Source organism: Emys orbicularis, chromosome 6, assembly GCF_028017835.1.
Source record: "Emys orbicularis isolate rEmyOrb1 chromosome 6, rEmyOrb1.hap1, whole genome shotgun sequence".
NCBI classification, from domain to species: Eukaryota; Metazoa; Chordata; order Testudines; family Emydidae; genus Emys; species Emys orbicularis.
Window position 1 is genome coordinate 71,114,462 of NC_088688.1, and position 20,639 is coordinate 71,135,100.

Here is a 20,639-nt window from a genome sequence, read left to right on the forward strand (position 1 = left end):
TTCTAAGATAATAAAATGTTCCAGTTCACTGGAGACAACAAGATAGGGCTCACAGAAAGAGTTCATTTGCTGTTTCTTTAGTGACCAGCAAGAATGTAAGTTATTCACAGGTTCCATAAGAAATAGCACAGAGACTATCCCCCTCAATTGGAATGCACCTAGTGCTTCTGCATACTATTCGAGTCTAAACAGTAGAACTGAAATGCAGATCTGTACTATAGCTCCCTAGACAAAAGCTGAACTTTGGACTAACAGCTTTTAAAGTGCAATGATTATTTTAGCACTCTCATACACAATGATTCTGCATGAGCAAAAACCCAAATTTCGTACAAGCAGAGGCAAAAACATAACTATGTGGCTGACCTGTGTCAGCCTGCATGTCATAGCAAAACACCATTTACCTGTGCAATGCAATATAAAAAAGTTTAAACAAACACGCTCTCATTAGAAAACTAGTGTGGATTCAAGAAAGTCTTACCAGAGCCTGAATATAAAGTGAACAAACTTATTCTTGTTATTTTGTGGGACAGAAGAAAGGTGGTAGCCCTTATTTTAAATTGGATCTGAGCATGTACCTAAGTGTTGTAAATATTGCGTCTGTAGCCATTGGGCTTTCTAGAGAGGGCAATCTAGAGTTGCCAGAGTTTCTGTAATATTTGGAATGAAGTTCTAGAGTGGGGGCAAGTAACTAGTACACAGTGCTTGAGAGACTGGATGGAGTTTGACCTGAACCAGAGTAAACTGGAGTTTGTGTCTTCACATTAGAGAGTGAGCTACTGAATAAAAAGTGGAGATCTAGGAATCCTATAAGTCCTAAAGAACTCCAGTGAAATGTTACCACTTTGGATAAGTTTGAGGAAAATTCCAAGGATTGAGTAGTTATTAGATGACCCAGGTTAACAGATGTACAATTTATTTGTGAATGTGGCAGTACTGGAAAGAATGTTCTTTTGGGTAATTCTATAGTAATAGGATAAAGCGCGTATACTTACCCAATTCGCTTTGTAATGTTCTTGTATATATTATTCCTTCAATATTGTTTTTTGTTAAGTCTGGGGGGAGACCATCAGTCGCACAAGATTTTTTGAAAGTCTGTAATAATGCTTATTGAGCCCTGTGATTTATGGCTACTGACAGTTCTGCCTGTGAATACCACCTCTGTTTTATGAAATGCTAGACTCCTTATAGTGCTTCAGATCCTGGTTCTACAGGTTAAAAAAAAAAAAAAAAAAAAAAAACCTTGTCACACTATTGATTTTATGTTTTAGATAAACACTGGAAAAAACACTCCCCAGTTGACTTAGCTCTGTTTGACAAAATTATCTTGAAGCACAATATGGCACAAAGATATTGATTTAACTTACTCGTTATCTGGACAGAGTAAACATCCTCAACTTTTCCTGAGATCCCACAGCGGGATATTAACTGAACCTGCCATGACCCATCCAGCACAGTTAACCTGTGGTGCTCAAGCCACTTTGCTGGCACAGCAACTGGAAGAACAGGCTTTTCAAAGAGTGCTGTAAAGGACTGCATTTCCACTCCACTGCTGCTCCTACTAACACAGCACTATGATTGCTCCAAAATCCCTCCCAGCCAGTGGTGTAGTGACAGACAGGAGAGGAGAGAGAAAAGAACTGCACTGATGGTCTAATGCAGGAGTGGGCAAACTTTTTGGCCCTAGGGCCACATTGGGTACAGAAATTGTATGGAGGGCCAGGTAGGGAAGGCTGGGAGAGGCTATGCCTCCCCAAACAGCGAGGTGTGGCCTGGCCCCCGCCCCCTATCCAGCCCCCCGCCCCCTATCCAGCCCCCCGCCCCCTATCCAGCCCCCCGGAACCTCCACCCCCATCCAACCCTGACTGCCCCCAAGGACTCCCACATCCTATTCAAACACCTCTGCTCTCTGCCCCCTGACCATCCCCCCCCAGGACACCCATCCCCTATCCAATCCCACCGGGTCCCCCACCCCTGACCACCCCCGGGTCCCCCGCCCCTATCCAATCTCCCCTGCTCCCCACCCCCGGGTCCCCTGCCCCTAGCCAATCTCCTCTGCTCCCCACCCCCTGACCGCCCCCCTGGCCTCTATACAACCCTCCCTGCTCTCCCTGCCCCACATTACCTGTGGGGTGGGGGAAACGGGGGAGGGGGGGCTCAGTCCTTTCCTTGTGCATTTCCCTTGCTTGTTTGGCTGCTCTCCCTGGCAGTTGGGCAGGGTTCGCTCCCTGTCTGGGCTTGGCTGCTGGGGACAGGGGCCAAGCACGCTGGTGGTGGAGGGGGGCCCTGCTTTGCTCTGCCCCTGTCCCCCGCAGCAGGCCCCAGGCCCCTTGACCATCCCCCTGCAACCCCCCCGCTCCTTGCCCCCCCCGGAACTCCCCCTGCTCCCCGCCCCCTGACCACACCACCCTGTGGGGTGAGTGTGGGGCAGATTCGTTCTTCCACCCGCCTCTGTGTGTCCTCCCCCACTTTAAATGGCACTCTGCAGCCCCTCTATTTAACTCTTGCTATTGGGCCAAAATAGAGAAGAGCTAATCCAAATATAATACCTTCTCTGTCAGCTATTATTCACTTCCCTTTTTTTGTGTGTGCTGTCTCCCTCACTACTTGGATTTCACTCCTCTGTTCTCTTCTATCCCTTGATCTTTCTGTGCGCCTTTCTTCTCCAAGGCCCACACGGATGCAGCCCTCTCTCTCTGAGCTAATTAGGTGAATTGCAGCTCCTTCAGCTGGCCACTGCAAATTACCAAAGACTAGAGCACTTCCTCCTCACACACCGCTGTTTCGACAGAGCTCTTAGCCCCTACTGGCTCACAGAGAAAGGGCACAGATTCTCTATCCCAGCTCATACCGGCTAACACAAATAGAGCCCCATGTATTCCATGATGCCCTGGAACTGCCCCTTACTGTGAAATTGTAGAATTCATCTAAACAACAACAACCAACCAAACAAAATGATGTCTCCCTGTTTGTGAAGAGAGCCTTGGAAATGTGAGCAGAGTCTCAGCCAATGCAGTGGTTTCTTCCTGAGTCTGGAGACCCTGAACCATGCCTCAAAATTGTTAACTATTTAACAGCTGATCGCTTTAGTGCAAATATCCAGCTAATGTGTTTGCCCACAATCCCAAATGTCCATTTTTAATGTAAATGCAACTATTGAAGAGTTTCCCGTCTGCACCACCAGGGCGATGCAAAAACTTTGCCATGGAATTTAGGTCCCTATTGGCATTAAACATGGGGAAGGCTTTGCCATTAGAGCGGAGGGGGGCAAACTACGGCTCGTGGGCCACATCCGGCCCGCAGGACCCTTCCCTCTGGCCCCCGAGCTCCTGCCAGGAAGCTTGCAGAGGAGCCAGCACAACTCCCTGGCAGCACGGTGAGCAGGGCGGAGGCTAGCCCCTGGCCCCTCCTCTTCTGCTCCACTCCCCTCCCTCCCTCGCAGTCACAGTTCCCCAGCACCTCTTCTCACACATGAAGAAAGGTGGAGAAACAGTCTTTCAAGTTGATCGTTGGTGATCAAGTATATAATGGCACTAGTGGAACTGAGGATTATTTATACTTCTACCTATCCAGCCACAGCCCCCTTATACCAAACTACCATACCAAACTAAGATGCTTCATCCACACTTCCAGTATTGGCCGCAAGCTTACACACTAGAAACAAAAATCTGCAGAACAATATCATCTATCACATACAACCCCACAGACTGGAACTCAGGCTGAGCTCCAGTGTCAAAACAGTTTTTCCATTTTACCTGAAAGGGTGAGGGACTAAAAAAAACAAAACAAAACAAAACAACAAACAAAAAACCACACCATTGCTTTCTGGTTTCATCCAAAAAGTATATTTATATGTATTATATGGACACTAGAGCTGCCTCAGAGTTTCTGAATGAATTTGTCAAAAAAAGTCCTTTGTTTGGAAAAAGTGAAAATTTTCACCCCCCCAAATTAATTTTTATATATTTGCCTTAATGTGGTTCTGACCTACAGTGAACCCCTGGGCAGAGACAGAGGATCAGAATTAAGTTGTTTATGGAACCTTCAATACATTTCTAGCCCTTCAGTCATGTGCACGTGTGATTTTCCTGTTTGTTTAAAAACAACCAAACTTTAGTTAACGTGGTTCTATAGAGCATTAGTAATGAAAAAGTTTCAGAAGTTTGGAAATAATGTGCTAACGCTAATATTCCTGTGCAGTTTGTGTGAGCGTAGACTTGTTTTGCATCCATAACAAGTGAAATGAAATTTTTATCTGGTTATCAACAGCAGTACAAGCAAGGGAGTCTAGATTTTCTTTGTAGATTCAACCCAAACAATATACTACTAATATGAAAGATGTGTACTGAAGAATGAATATGTCAAGTATGAAAATGCACATGGAACAAATGAGATGTTCACAAGGGCTAATGCCCAGATAATCTATTCACTGAAAAATCAGATTGTAATAGTGATGAACCAAGAACTAATAACTTTATTGCAGCTAGAGTAGTTTGGGTACTTTGATTATTTTTATAGAAATAAGTTGTTTCAGTACAATCTCCACTTTCTCTTCAATATTTATTTCTGAACATATTTTTACTGAACTTCAGTATTTATACTGCAATAGTATATCACATTGCAACAGGACAGTGGTCTCCAACTAACTTGAGAGAGACCTTATCATGTACTGTACAAAAGACCCAAGAACATTTCATTTTTATCTTAAATCATGAATCTAAAAATATAATATTCAGCATGCCATCTGCCTTAACAAGTGACAGGAATATAAATTACAGATGAAGTCAGACTGTGAGACACTGGCACTAGAGCAATTTTAGTATGCAAATTTTAAAGGTAGGTTATTTTACAGAGACATCTTTGTTGCAATGTTATTTGTATACTGAAAGAACCAGGGCCGGCTCCAGCGTTTTTGCAACCCCAAGCGGCAAAAAAAAAAAAGCAGACACGATCGGCGGCAGCTCTACCACCGCCGCTTCATTCTTCGGTGGCAATTTGGCGGCAGGTCCTTCCCTCCGAGAGGGACCCGCCGCCGAATTGCCGCCCCTTTCCGTTGGCCGCCCCAAAAACCTGCTTGCTGTGCTGGTGCCTGGAGCCAGCCCTGGAAAGAACAGATAACATGTAATTTATGATAGCTCTAGCATTGAGACCTACTAAACTAATGTTCTTAGAATTGAAAAGGGAAGGAAATACCTAAAAATCACATGGTATAGCTTTATATTTTTAATTAAAACCTAAAAAAAGTCACAGTCCCACCCCAACCCAAAAGCATCTGTAATACTGATGTGTGATCAAATAACAGTGCAAATCATTGTCTGGAGATTGAACTGTTCAAAAAAAGTTTTATATCATGTCTATATAGTATACTGTACGGGATTTATTTTAAAACTCCTGTGATTATGGCACATCAGAGGGGACAATGGTGCCTACAGAAACGTGTTCCTCCTCAACAGCATTTTCTGATACAAGAGGCAGTTTCGAGCATATTGGATCGTGAACATCCCACGGCTACATTTATTTTAAAATCCATGAACGTCCAATAGAAGAAATGCTACAAAAGGAAGCTACTCTCTCTTTGAGCCTGAGAGAGTCAGCTCTATTGGATTGTCTGTGTCATGAAATTAGTCAAACAGAATTCTAAACCAATAGTGCTCACCTTTTCTGCAACCAGCTAATTAAGAAGAGTTACTGTAAGCATCTTCCGATTTTAAGTGAATTAACTAAGCCAGAAAATTTTAAAATTACCAGATTCCTTTTGACAAGATTCAGCTATTTGGCAGGGAAAGACTAAAACGTTCTTTCTGAAGCTGTGATGCTACTAATTATTACTCTAATTAGGGTTAGCAATCCATACACACTTCCCTTTATGCGTATTATGCATTTGTATACCCTTTTAAATTCTTTTGCTTATTGTTAAAGGATGGAGTCCAGCAATTGAGAGATGCCAAAAGCTGTTACTGTAAGTGTCATGGGAAATGGGAAAACCTTAGAATTTACAGTGCACACCAGATCACTCATGTAAATAAAGCATTACAGATGTGCAGAATTAAGCAACTAGGGAATATACCACTTTCTCCATTGCTCTTTTCCACGATGAATACTACGGGATTTTTGTTTTCAGTATTTTATGTCACCAGTCCAATTAGTGCAGAAGAGAACACAATAAAGTGGTATATATACTATCAGTTTTAAAACAAAAGCTATTTTGTATCAATATATAAAGAGCAAGGAAAATGAAGTCACACAGGAAAAAAAACGGTCAATAAAAGAATACAGACACTATTGCGAACACATTTCAAGTGGTGCCAAACACGGGCTTTTCCACCAGTAAGTAAAGTAAACACTTTCCTAGCAGCACCATTAGTTAACTAATGAGAACTAAGAAGAACCTGGAATACTACTTTAATTTGGAGGGGAGAGAAATGGAAGCGTTTATATCTGTTCCCACTTTCCTTCTCAAGTGACAAACATTTTACTGAGTATCTTTACAACCAGGAAGAGAAGAAACACCCTCCCCCACAAAGTATATTGGTTAAAATATACAAATATACACAATCTTAGGCCAGGTCTACACTAAAAAGTTAAGCTGACCCAGCTACATCTCAGTGGTGTGAAAAATCCACACCCCTGAACAAAGTAGTTAAACCAATTTAATCCCCAATGTAGACAGCGCTAGGTTAATGGAAGAATTCTTCTTTCAACCTAACTACAGCTTCTTGGGGAGGTGGATTAACAGCAATGGGAGAACCCATCCTATCACTGTAGTGTCTACACTGAAGTGCTATAGCAGCATAGCTGCCGTGGTTTAAGTGTAGACATAGCCATGGATAGAAAGGCTTTAAAAGGCATAGGGATAGAAAACAGCCAGCATCTATAGACTCCTGCATACTTAAGTTTGCTATTTAGTGGGGACCCTTTAATACGTGGTACAGACTCCTTATGCAATAATGAACTTGCATTCCACCACACTCAATAGAGTATTGTGTGTTTGTAGTTACTGATATATTTGTTTTGAAAACATGAATTTTGCAGATCTTCCTTTTTTGTTAAAAAAAAGAAAAACCTGAAGGACTATTCTTTCCCCACCCCTTCTGAAACCACACACACAACTCCTACCCATCCACTCTCAGCGGCGGAGCCCCGGGCCCTTTAAATTACTGCCTGAGCCACCCCGCTGCTACCCCAGCCCTAGCCCAAGCCCTGCCGCCCCGGGGTAGCAGCGGCAGGGCTCCTGCGGTGATTTAAAGGGCCCGGAGCTCTGTGGCGGCCGGAGTCCCAGGCCCTTTAATTCACCCCTGAGCCCCGGGGCTCCCAGCTGCCTCTGCAGCTGGTAGCTCTGGGGTGATTAAAAAGCCCTGGGGCTCCCAGCCACAGCCGGAGCCCCAGGGCCTTTTAATATTGAAAGGCCCCGCCTCTTCCGGTTGAGGCCACGCCCCCGCTCAGGACTCCAGCGTACCGGTTAGTCCTTTAAGTTACTCTCACCCCAGGTGGGGGGAGCAGCATATTAATTCATGGAGAAAGGGGTTGGAAGTATTTGGAGAGGCAGATATTAACTAACTGGGAGGCTTGACAATGGTGCAGAGGCTTCCAGCTTCTCTCCCTGTGCAGCTGTGGGTTCCAATAATGCAGGTGTACATGGCAGCTCCTCTCCCTTCCACTAAACTGTGGGCTCCTGCTCCATCAGCAGCCAGTCAAAGGCCTTGTCTAGAATGGTGATTTGCCTTAACTCCAGCCAGTGACTTAGCTGTCCTGGTGCAACCTTTAGCATTGGCAGGCAAAGACACCACTTGCAGTGGTGGAGTCTACCCTTCCTTGAAACCCTAGCATAAGCTATATTAATGCAAAGAGCAGTTACTTGTCTACACCGATCACTAGAATCAGAGCAGATCCCTATTTTGGCAAGGCCCAATTCAGTTTATTTACATGAAAAGTAATTTGTTTTGCCTCAAGATGTTGGTAGGTATGTTGAGTCAGGAATGCAGTGAGAACAGTTATTTTGCTATGGGGCCAAAAATCAAGTGTTTCATCCTTCCAATAGAAACACACTGCATGAGAAACCACTTGCTAACCATCTGAAACCCAATGTTTCAGACTTCCTCTCTGCCTGCAAAGGCTTATTTTATTCACAAGCAAAAGAGTATGTGTGTTTATAGTCAGATATTCAGTAACTTCATTTCCGCCACATATGTTCCTTAGATTCTAAAATGGGCCAGTCCTGTATCATTGATCTCGGTGCTAAAGCTATCATTAACTTAACGGAACAAGGGGCCTGGGACATGGGCCAGGAATTGCTCGGGTCTCCCACACCGCGGGCAGGTGAAGTGTCCGCTGCGGCTCCCCACAGCTGCCTGCGCGGCTCTTATCATGGCCGGGCTACGGCTCCGAGTGGAACAGTAGCCTCTGGCCCCCTCCCATTTTTGGGAGGGCTCTGGTGCCCCTGCTGCTGCCCTCCCCCAAAGAATCAGTCTTAATTTGTGCAACCATAATTAAAAAACACACTTCTCTTCCCCTTGCAATCAAATGAAAACTAACAAATATAGGAAAGTAAAAGGTTACACATTTTCTCGTCAGCTTGTGCCATATTATGGCTACAAAAAATGAGCGACAATAACAATGACACCAATATCAACATATTTAACAGTTGTATTTATTGTGATTCAGCAGAAGAATTACCTTTATTTGTCAAGTATGGACATATTTATATAAATGAAAAAGTTTAGTGTAAGTCATGCTAGAAGGGGCAGTTGGCCTATGAAGTTTTCAGATCTAGTTCTTGGCAAAGCATTTGCACCTTCTTAATTAACCATGACAAAATGTAATACCTTGAGGTTATCATTAATTGGTGTAATCATTCTTGACCAAAAGTTTATATTTAATTGCAAAAGGTGTATTTTAATGTCAGGAAAGGGATAGATAATAAGACAGATAATATCATAATGCCACTATATAAATCTATAATATGCCCACATCTTGGAAACTGCATACAGTTCTGGTCACCCCATTTCAAAAAGAGATACATTAAAATTCAAAAAACCACAGAAAAGAGCAACAAAAATGTTTAGGGTTATGTAACTGCTTCCATATGAGAGCTTAAAAAGAGTGGGACTGTTCAGCTTAGAAATGAGGGCTACTAAGAGGGGGGATGTGATAGAGGTCTATAAAATCATGAATGGTGTGAAGAAAGTAAGTGCTATTTACCCTTTCATCCTAGGAAATTAATAGGCAATAGGTTTAAAACCAACATAAGGAAGTACTTCTTCACACAACGCACAGTCAACCTGTGGAACTCATTGCCAGGGGATGTTGAAGGCCAAAAGTCTAACTGGGTTCAAAAAAGAATTAGATAAATTCACAGAGGGTAGGTCCATCAATGGCTATTACTTAAGATGGTCAGGGATGTAACCCCATGCTCTGGGTGTCCCTAAACCTCTGACTGCCAAAAGCTGGGATGGGACAACAGGGGATGGATCACTTGATAAATTGCATTGTTCTGTTCATTCCCTCTGAAGCATCTGGCATGAGCCACTGTCGGAAGATAGGATATTGGACTAGTTCAGTGGTCACTAACCGGTTGATCCTAGAGGATCTCCCAGTCCATCGCGATCTCCGGTGGTGCAGCAGAGCTGCCGCTAAGGCTTGCTCCCTGCCTGCCCTGGCCCCACACCGCTCCTGCAAGTGGCCAGCATGGCCCCGTGGGCAGGGGTCTCCCTCTGCGTACTGCTCCTGCCTGCAAGCATTGCCCCCGCAGCTCCCATTGGCCGGAAATGGGGAGCTGTGGCCAATGGGAGTTGCGGGGGTGGTGCTTGCAGAGAGGAGCAGCGCAGGAAGCCACGCCCCAGCCCTGAGCCCCCTCCCGGAGCCAGCACCCCAAACCCCCTCTTGCCCCCCCAACACTCTGCCCCAGCCCTGCCACCCCTCCCAGAGCCAACACCTCGTACCCCACCTGCACCCAACACACTGCTCCAGCCCGGAGCCCCCTCCTGCACCCAAACTCCCTCCCAGAGCTTGCATCCCTCACCCCCCTCCTGCACCAGGCTCAGCCAGAGCCCTCTCCCACACTGCAAACCCCTCGGCCCCAGCCCATAACCTGCATCCCCTCCCGAACCTCAATCCCCTACCCTAACCCGGTGAAAGTGAGAGAGAGTGGGGGAGAGCAAGCGACAGGGCGAAGGGGGGAATGGAGTGAGCAGGGTGGGGTAAATCCTGGGTTGCCTTTAAATTCAAAAAGTTATCTTGGGCATAAAAAGGTTGGAGACCACTGGACTAGTTGGACTGTTGACCCAGTTTGGCCATTCTTATGTTCCAATAATCACAGAAATACCAGATTCAATCAGAGGGATGGATTAGTGTCTAAATCTTCAGATTTAGAAGACTTAATAGACTCCTGGATTCAAATTCCTGCCTGGCCTACTCAGCCCTTCATCTGTCTGAAGTTAGATAGTAAACTGCAAGGACTCAACTACGTAGTAGTCTTTCGTGGAAAACTTTTTTTTTTTTTTAAATAAGGTTTTTGCTGCAGCTTTGGACAGTGACAAAGATTCCCTAACATTTTTATTTTCTTAAGAGTAGGAGACTGCCCTGCAGTCCTTGGCCAAAATTTTCCCTCCTGATACTAGCATATTCTCATTGGTGCTCTCAACCCAGAGGAAGGCTGCATTTTCATTGGGCTGGTGCAGCATTGCCAACTCTCATATTTGTATTGTGAGTCTCACGATATTCGATATATTGTACTTGAAGCCACAACTGCTGGACACAAATAGATAAAGTATGGTTTTAGCTCTCAGCTATGGAGAAAAGCCTGAAGATGTAACTAAATTGTACCCTAAAATCTCAAAAACCAGAAGTCAACTAAAAACCCCCAGGGTGGTTTTTTTTTTTGTTTTTTGTTTTTTGTTTTTTAATTAAAAAGTCTCCTAATTTTTGGTGCCGAACTCATAATTTTTGAATGTTTGGGGTTGGCAATGCTGCATACGTGGCTTGTGAAGCACTCTGAGATCATTAAGGATCAAAGGCACTTTAGGAATATACTGAGCCGGAACTTCAGCTGATGTAAATCAAGGTAACTCTACCAGCATCAGTGGAGCTACACACCAGTTTACACTAGCTGAGTATCTGGCCCACTTGATATATAAAAAAGCACTACATAATGAGACGCACACATTTATATATACCTCTACCCCGATATAACGCGACCCGATAGAACACAAATTCGGATAGAACGCGGTAAAGCAGTGCCCCAGGGGGGATGCGGAGGGGCCTGCACACTCCGGCGGATCAAAGCAAGTTCGAGGTAACGCGGTTTCACCTATAACGCGATAAGATTGTTTGGCTCCCGAGGACAGCGTTATATCAGGGTAGAGGTGTATATATAGTGAAAACAGGAGGAGAAAAATAAAAGCCAGATTTGACATGTCCCCCAAACTGATCAGCAATCCATAAAAATATATATAATATCTGTGTCAGTTATAAGCTGATTGAAGAGAGCTTCTCTTCAGTTTCCTGTGAAAGGATGAGGAGCCACTTGAAATGTGAAGATAAAGAGCAATTCTAAATTTTCCTACCATTACTGCAACCTTAGAATATACCTAACTTTAAAAGAAAACTTGTGACTTATCTAACCACCAGATACAGTGATTTGTTCAAAAACAATCAAAAAATCCTAAGACATAAGACTCAGAAATTCAAATGGCAAATAGGTTGAGAGGACCTGACTCTGAAGAGCATGCATCAAGTTGATATATACTGTTCAATGTTTTAACCCTCATTAAAAACCTAGAGTGTAGGTTGGGGAAAATGGTAGAAATTAAAACATTTCTGAAAACAAGATTTGGCAGCTTTCCTTTCACATTTAAATTCAGAATCAAATTCTTCAAGCACATTTTCTCATCTCATTATCAGCAATGGAGACACAATGGGCCACTTTTCATTTGGCGATTTATGAGAAAAGTTATATGGAAAAAAGTAAATAGTGTTCCCCACCAGATTTGGAAAGAGGGAGAAAAGAGAGGTTGAAGAAACTCATTGCTCTAATTCTTAGCACTTATATAAATGCTTTACATTTTCAAAATGCTGAACGGTTGCCACAATACCCCTGGGTATAGGAAAAGTATACCCATTTAGAGATGGAGAAAATGGAGACAAAATGGCTAAAGTGATTTGCTCAAGGCTCCAGTGACAATGCTGGAATTAGAACTCAAGTTTCTGGTTCTCAACCCCTAATCTCAGTCACTAGACTATGCTGCCTCTCATTACATGGGTATTTGTTAGTTTTCTTCCTATGTAGCAAAAAATGTAGCTTAATCAAAATATTAATAGCATAAATTAAGCCAAAGCAGCAGAGTTTAATTAAACTCAAATGTTTTTCTGCTTTTTGACATTAGCAGTAAGGCAGTTTTACTGCTTCAAATGACCTTATTCTTAGCAATTACAAAAAAAAAAAAAAAGGCACATTAAAAGAAAGTTTCAGATGATCCTCATCACTTAGTCATCACCGAAGACATTTCCTGTTCCATTTTTTTTTTTTTAAGTGTATGCATATTTTACACACACAGCTATTTTTTATATATAGCTTTTTTTTTTGGTTAGGTAGTTCACCACCACTGGTTACGAGTGGGGCTACATTTAACAGACTAATGGTCTGGAATGCATAGGAGAGGGGAAAAAGTATTGACAGCATTATTTAAGCACTGCCAACAAAAATGTTTTCTAATATTCACCTCTTCCCTCCTTTAGTAGTCTGGATATTCCCTTCTTCAGAGTTAAAGCTGGCTGGAAATAAGTTTGCTTCTAATTTCTGTGGCAAAGGACAGCAGGATTGGGTCCTTGATCATATCACATAAGAGGAATAAGTTTAAACATTACAAAAAAGAATCTTCCTCAGGTAGCAAAAAAGAGAATCGGCCACTGATGGCAACATTGCTTACACAAAACACACATATAGGAACATCACCAACTTAAAATAAAATAAAAATCAGACTTCTTGAAAATTGTTACCTGCTATTATTACAAATAACACTTCTTTTCCATTATAGTGATTTTAGATTAACTGGAAAAAATAGATTCCCCCTCCCCCCCAGTTTACTTTGTGCATTTGATAACACTTTATATTCATTTTCACTCTATAGCTCATTTCTCCTGTTGCGTGAAAGACTCACAAAAACAAGGAAGATAAAACTTAATAGGAAAATACAGTTAATTGTAAAACCATACAAATTAGTAGGGGGACTTGTGTGACAATGCACAGCTACTTTCAAACTTGCATTTTGAAACTGACTATATTCTAAGTTGGTCCCTTTGTGCGTGTCTGTGTTAGTTTATTAAAAAAAAAAAAAAAGAGGAAGGAGTGTGGTTGCCACAGGAAGCACCCAATATTAAAATCCTAGTATCACAGAAGTTAGAAATAGACGCTAACAGTTAAGTGTGTTCCCAGAGTCTGCTTGGTGTAGACTGGGTTAGGGTAGACGGGGACTTGATATGGTCTCTAGCCCACATGGCTAGCAATACAAATGAGCGGCATGCCCATCCCATGAACGAGGAGCCAAGGAAAGCATGTTTTTGCAGCAGTGTGCTTGAGTACTTTGTTAAATGTAACTTTAAATGAGACAAGTTACTAGACATACCATGAAAATGAAACTTGAATCCACTTTGTTCTATAAAAAAAAAAAATTTTTTTTACTGGGAAAATTCTTTCCCCCCCCCCCGCATCCACCACCTTCTGAGATCTGAATCATTTTAATAATGATGCAGCTAACTGCTTTGGTAACAGTCACATTAAGACCCTGTTACAATATGCTGAATTTAGCTCACTTTATTCTCCCACCTCCAACATGAGCCACAGCTTTCAGTTTTACCTACAGCAAGTGTCCCAAGAGCGTGTTATTAGTGAACAGGACTTTCCTATCCAACACCTTTAAGGCAGATTTCACTAATATTGTTATACAATTCAGCACACTCAAATATGTGCATAGCTCTCAAGAAGATCCAATAAGTTATGCACTAAAATTAATCAGATAGCATCGTTAAATTAGTAAGAAGGAGCAGTTTATCCTTACGGCAAGTTTTGATGAGTGAAAAGACCCTGTAGTATGGAATTTTAAGTACTCATTCAACATGAAACAATAATATCTAACTTAAAAGGCACATATGTTAAAATGTATTTGTAACACACAACAATGTAGGTTTTTCCCTGTATTTAGCCTAATATTATGGAGTATTTTCCCCAGAACATCTTTTAATAAATAAATAAATATTAAAAAGAACCTAAAGTGAAAATGTGAACTGGGTAAAGTATCATATTGCAATATATACATTCATGGATAGTTAATTTTTAAAACATTAAGCTTTGGCATGTAGCCCCAATCAATGATGTCTGTGTACACACACAGCACTTTTCAATTCAAAGTTTACTTACAACACAAGATGGTGGACAGGTTAGCCATAAGATACTTTTCAAAGCATCTGCCTCTCCCAAGAGACGATCTTACCCGACATGAAATGGGAATTTGTGTACTCCTCCCACCCCTCACAGACATTTGTGTTCACTTTACATAGAAGAAAACAAAGTAGGGAAAAAAAGTTAACTAATTCAGAAAGGAAGGAAACAAATCGTTAAATCCAAAGCCACTGACCATATCTGATTTGCCACCATTTTGCCTCTGCAAGAATGTGAAAAAGAGGTCTTTCTTCTGATTCACTGAACAAAGCTCAGCATCAGTTTTTGGATGCCAACATGTAGTCATTCTCCACGCACTCATATCAGAATATTTACATACCAAAAGATACATGCAAATACTTACTGTAGAATCTAACTCCTCACTTAACGTTGTAGTTATGTTCCTGAAAAATGCAACTTTAAGTGAAACGATGTTAAACGAAGCCAATTTTCCCATAAGATTTAATGTAAATGCAGGGGGTTAGGTTCCAAGGAAATTTTTTGGGGGCAGACAAAAGGCATTATATACTGTACAGTACTGTACTGTGGTGGGGAGGTGCCCCGGCTTACCCCTGGGGCTCAGGGCGGGGGGTGCAGGGTCTGGGAGGGAGTTAGGGTGCAGGAGGGTGCTCAGGGTAGAGGTGCGGGAGGAGGCTCAGGGCTGGGGCAGTCAGGAGGTGCAGAGCACTTACCTGGGGCAGTTCCTGTTTGGTGCAGGGGGTGTGCAGGTGGCTCTGCACAGCGTGGCACCACCCCCATGGCCGCGATTCTGGGAGCTGCCCCGGCAGGCACGGCCACCCGGAATGCAGGGGCTTTAAGGGCTGCAGGGCCCTGGGCTAAGGGGGCCCCAGGGCCCTGGTCTGCAGCTCTAAAGCCCCTTTCGGAATGCGGACCTGCGAGCATGAGCCGGAGGACTCAGGAGGAGCAGGGGCAGCGGCGCTTCTCTCTGGTTGGGTTTGAAGGGGAAAGCGCCGCTTCTTTCTGGCTGTTGGCTGCGCGGCTGCCCCTGCTCCTCCACAGGCCGGAGGACTCAGGAGGGGCAGCTGCGCAGCCAGCGGCTGGAGAGAAGCGGCGCTTTCCCCTTCAAAGCGCCACTTTTCTCCGGCCGGCTTTGAAGGGGAAAGTGCCACTTCTTTCCAGCCGCTGCCCCAGCTCCTCCTGAGTCCCCCGGCCCGTGCTCGCAGGGCCGCATTCTGAAAGGGGCTTTGGAGCTGCAGGCCAGGGCCCCGAGGCCCCCTTAGCCCAGGGCCCCGAGGCCCCCTTAGCCCAGGGCCTTGCAGCCCCTGCGTTCCGGGTGGCCCTGCCTGCCCCGGGGGGGGGGGTGAGGTTGCCCACTCGCTTGCTCTCTCCCTCCCAGAAAGTCCTAAGCACCTATTTGGCGGCGGGGAAGCGCTGGGAGGGAGGCGGCGGCGGCGAAGAGAAACTTGTGCATGCTCCCTTGAAAAGTCAGCCAAACGACGTTATAAGGGAGTATTGCACAACTTTAAACGAGTATGTTCCCTAATGGAGCAGCAACATAACTTCGAAACAACATTAAGCGGGAGGACGTTAAGTGAGGAGTTACTGTACTGTGATGAGTGCTGTTAAAAAAAAAAAAAAGCCAATAAAAACAAACCCTGTCCACATGTTATATAATTACTTGATGGTGAAGTATACAATGTGACTCAACTAGCCATAGAAAATGTTCCATAATCACAGCTGCCATGTGCATATTTTTTTATGAACAGAGAACAACAAGAGAAAAATAAAGATAACACACCCCCCGCCTTATTAATTAAAAACACTATGTATTTAACACCATTACAAATGCTGGAGGCAAAGTGGTGTTTGGGGTGGAGGCGGACAGCTCGCAACCAGGGTCCCAACCCCCGGTTTGAGAACCCCTGGGCTAAAGGGATGTTTAATTGAGTTGTAGGTGTTTGGGTTTGGACTGGAGCCACGGGTCTAGGACCCTGCGAGGTGGGAGGGCCCAGAGTTCAGAATCCAAACAGCCCCTTAGCCCAAGCCTTACAAGCTCAAGTCAGCGGGCATGGGCCAACTGTGCAGCGTAGTTGTACCCTCAGAGGTTTAGGGACACCCAGAGCATGGGGTTGTGTCCCTGACCATCTTGGCTTAATAGCCATTGATGGACCTATGAACTTATCTAATTATTTTTAATACTGTTAGACTTTTCCATAAGCATAATGATCATAAGTTGTTTCAAGAAGGTAGCATTAAACCAGTCACAGCCTGAAGCTGAGCCAACCTTCAAGATGTCAGAATAATCAAGAGGAAGAACAAACATTGCAATATAGTTTGCATTTTCTCTTGCAAACTAGAAAGGGGCTGGCCATATGCTGGCCATGGATCGTGTGCTTACAAATGCTGCTGACTATATTTAAAACAAAAGCACTATTGTGTGAAAGGCAAACATCAGATTTTGAAAGCATTAGTACAGTTAGAAAAAGTTCCATTTTATGAACAGATTTAGTTAAATAGAAGTTTTTGAATACATTTCCAAGACCTTTTACAATATTGTATTCTGTCCTAACCGAAAATAGATTTTTTCCATTTTTAAAGTTAATGTAGTGCTTGTGAAAGGTACCAGATTGACTGCCCTTGCTACAGAACAAGTTCAGACTGCTTCCCCATATTGTCTTGTGGATTTTTAAAAATATTTTTAATCCTCTCTCATTTACTGTCAAATGCTGCTCCTACATGTTACTTCTAGCCTCTTGAACAGCAAAGTCATTTTGGAGCAAGGAGGCCTACTTAAATATGGATCTATTCTCAGATCCTTTATACAATGCTGTTCGTTTTATCACAGCCTAGGTTATATGCTTACACTAGATCACTGCCCTAGTGAATATCTCAAAGTGTACTCTAAACTAAAATATCCATATCAGTCTTAGAAATAATTACTATTGTTACAATATTGGATTTCTCTCATCACTAGAAGCAAATGCAACATATGATTCAACCTTTCATTAAGACATCACACTTCAAAACCAAAAGCTGGAACATAATAAGAACAGGTTTTTAAGCATTAAGATTGCCTAACATAATACCTTACCATCTAGCACATGCAGGAAAAAAAGAAGAAAAAAAAACCAAAACAACCAAACAAAAAAAAAAAAACTCTTGGTAGGGTATTAGGGGGAAATGACAGATTTTCATGTTTCCACTTTAACCATGTAAAACTCAAGTGAGTTTTCCCATTACCGACTACACATACTAGCATAAACTAAAAATGTTCAAAGGAGTGATAAAATTCAGAAGTATGGCACTTCGATGCCACAGGCACTATAAAGAGTGTAAGCTAGAGGACTGATTTTGCAGAGGTAATTTAAAAAAAAAAAATCTTTAAAAAATATCCACTAAAATTGGAAAATGTGACCCCTTCCTCCTATGGAACTGAGGTATAGTAAAACAGATTGTTCTTGTAATGGAAAAGTTCACACAACAAATATGTACACAAGAGAAGCACCAAAAAGAGGATAGGTATTTAGAAATTTGGCCACCCTTTCTAGCATACTCAAAGGAGGAAAGCCTCCTAGCCAGCAAGCTAGAATCTTTAGCCAAGTTATTTGAATATTATGCTGATCCTGAATAAGTAATGTATGATGTAGTATGTTAATGTTTTATTGTAACTTTGCATTAATACAAAGTTTCAAAATAATAAAATAAGCTAGCTAACATTCATGATAGAAAGGGCAAAAGCCATGGAAATTTTTTTTAAAGTCACAGGCACTGCCTCCCCATCCAACTGATATTTGATCTGACGTATGTTTCTGAAATTCCAACTCTTTATTAGCTTTCTGGGCAGAGTCTCAACTTTGCAGTACTCATCGGTCTTACTCAACATTGTTCAGTTGTTTTGCAACAACAACATCTGCCCACCATGATTCCAAAGTGGCAAGTCTTTAACTTAAGAAAAATTATAACTTGAAAGTCATAATCTATAACAGCTATAATCTATACCAAGGGCCAGCCTTAACACAATCCTACAGAAATAAGCACCCAATGAGTAACGTTTCACCTTGTAGCAAGGAACCCTATTCACATAGTCAGAAATCCATAGACACATTGTCTTTTTAAAAAGCCACAGGCAACGTTTTCGCAAGCTGTGAACATAAGGCCCTCGGGAAGTTTCACCATCTGCACATTTCACTAGCACATTCATCCACCAGACTGTCTCAAACTCGGACAATTTGAATACAAGAGGAGAAAATAACGAACAGGATAAAATCACCACAAACTTGAAATGCTACAAACATCACCTAAAAAATTATCCCCACAGAGAAAATCCAGCATTGGAATAGTGCTCTCTCTAGAGAGGTGCTCCCTCCCCTCTTCCCCTTTCAGATGGCTTGTTTCCGGGATAGCACTGTGCAGGAGGGTGCGTTTGAGGCACTTACGAGATGTAGGCAGGATAAGCGAATCCGATCAGGTTGCACAGTAGAGATGCTCCATAGCCGATCACCAGGTACACGGCCAGCACGCCAATGATAGCTACCCAGGGAGAAAGCAGATAGAGCATTAAACAGGGGGAAAGCAACCGGTTATATATAGACGGGGCGTTTTCTTAATGGCTCTGGACCGGTGGGAAAGACATCAAGCTATCGAGTCAGCCACTCGCTCCCCCGCTGCTGCATGGAGCCCCAGTCGCCTATTGCCCGCCCCCGACAAGCCAGCCCGGGGAGCAGCTCCTAACCTGTGACACTGAAGGGGTACATCATGCCGGATCGGGGCGGGAAGCAGAGTGTCCAGGCGCAGACACGTCCGCCGCGCTGGCTAGTCAATTTCCACCTCCTGGGAGTAACTCGCCCTTTCCCCTCCTCCCCGTTCCATGCAAATACGCTGGGCCAGATGCCATCGCCCAGGAAGGGTTTATCCCTGGAGAAGGGGTTTCTCTCGGTGCGGCCTTTTTTTTGGGGGGGGGGGGGAGGGGGGCAATTGACAATACGGCTCAGGAGCTTCCATGCAGCAGAAATCGCCCCAAGGAGAAGGCAGGGCTGCAATAAGGGGGAGGGGGGAAGCTGGGCTGGCGTAACCGGAGAGCACAACATTGCTGCTGTCGCTCCTCTGTCTCAGCTGCCGCAAACACCCAATCCCAGACATACAGTACCTCCTCCTCCTCCATTGCCCCTCTGGTCGGCCGGGCTTCCCCACGCCTCCTCCTCCTCCTCGCCAAAACCCGGTTACATAACCCAGAGCAGGGACCCGGGAGGCCACTCCCCAGCAGAGCCGCTGCCCGGGCTCACGGGCACTGACCCCAGCTCCTGCCCGCAGGCCGGGCGTGCCCAGGGGCCAGCAGCGGCCAGTCCCAGTCCCAGCCCCAGCCCGGGCGGCGGCGGGGCATTCACTCACCGATGGCGATGTAGGATCGGTTCACCCCCGTCTTGGTCTCGATTTTCTCCAGCAGGCTGGTCATGCAGTTCTTCTCGTGGAGAAACTTATCAAACCGCTGCCTCATGGACGCCGTCATGGCGAGACCGCTCGGCTCCCCGCTGGCTGGAGAGCACGCAACGCCCAGATCCTTTAGCCCAGCCTTGGCACTGCGAGGCAGGGGCGGCGGCGGCGGCTGCTCCTGCTGTGCTGGCTGGAAAACCTGGCCGCGGAGAGGAGGAGGAGGAGGCGGCGGCACGCGGCAGCATCATGGGATACGTGAGCTGAGCGTCAGCCCTGCCCAGCTGCCCTCCCCCGCCCGGGCCGCACTGCAAACACCACTCCCAGCCCGGCAGCTGCCGCAGCAGGGGCGGGTCTGCAGGCGCCTTTGCGGTTGCTATGGTAAGAGAGGAGGGTGGTGCTGGTAGGTGATAAAACACAGGCAAATGGACCAGGCTGCAGGGTGGGGGGCCCATTTTCCCAGGACGTCAAACCCTCAGTAAACACAGCCTAGCGCACCCAGCGGGGTTTGGGCATGCGCTGCGTGGCGGCAGCGATCTAGTAGATTGTCTTTTCCAGATCTCTAGTTCTCATCCCTCTCTCCCAAACGCAGCTCTGGCCCCCTAACAGTGCCCCTGTATGTGTGATACCAAATCAATGAACTGATACTAATTGGATGCTTAGCTGGAAGGTCAAGAAGACCTGTCACTGGGAAGGTGTTGCATTTTTTGGAACTTTAGTGATATTTTGTACAAATAGGCCTAGGTCATCATTCTTGGTTGGAATCCATTCTTATTTTATATTTGTTTACTTTTGACAGGGCTTACAGTACCCAAAATTGTAT

General features: G+C 44.4%; 1 protein-coding gene across 1 annotated transcript in view; it reads right to left on the reverse strand.

Moving 5' to 3' along the window:
- The window catches only part of REEP5 (receptor accessory protein 5), a 28,549-nt gene extending 8,506 nt beyond the window's left edge, over nucleotides 1-20,043 (reverse strand). The window contains exons 1-2 of the mRNA XM_065406034.1: nucleotides 19,778-20,043; nucleotides 18,826-18,919 (exon numbers count right to left, since the gene is read on the reverse strand). Of these exons, the coding sequence (XP_065262106.1) occupies nucleotides 18,826-18,919; nucleotides 19,778-19,895 (212 nt within the window). The 5' untranslated portion in view covers nucleotides 19,896-20,043. The remainder of the gene's footprint in view (nucleotides 1-18,825; nucleotides 18,920-19,777) is intronic.
- Nucleotides 20,044-20,639: the final 596 nt, after the last annotated feature.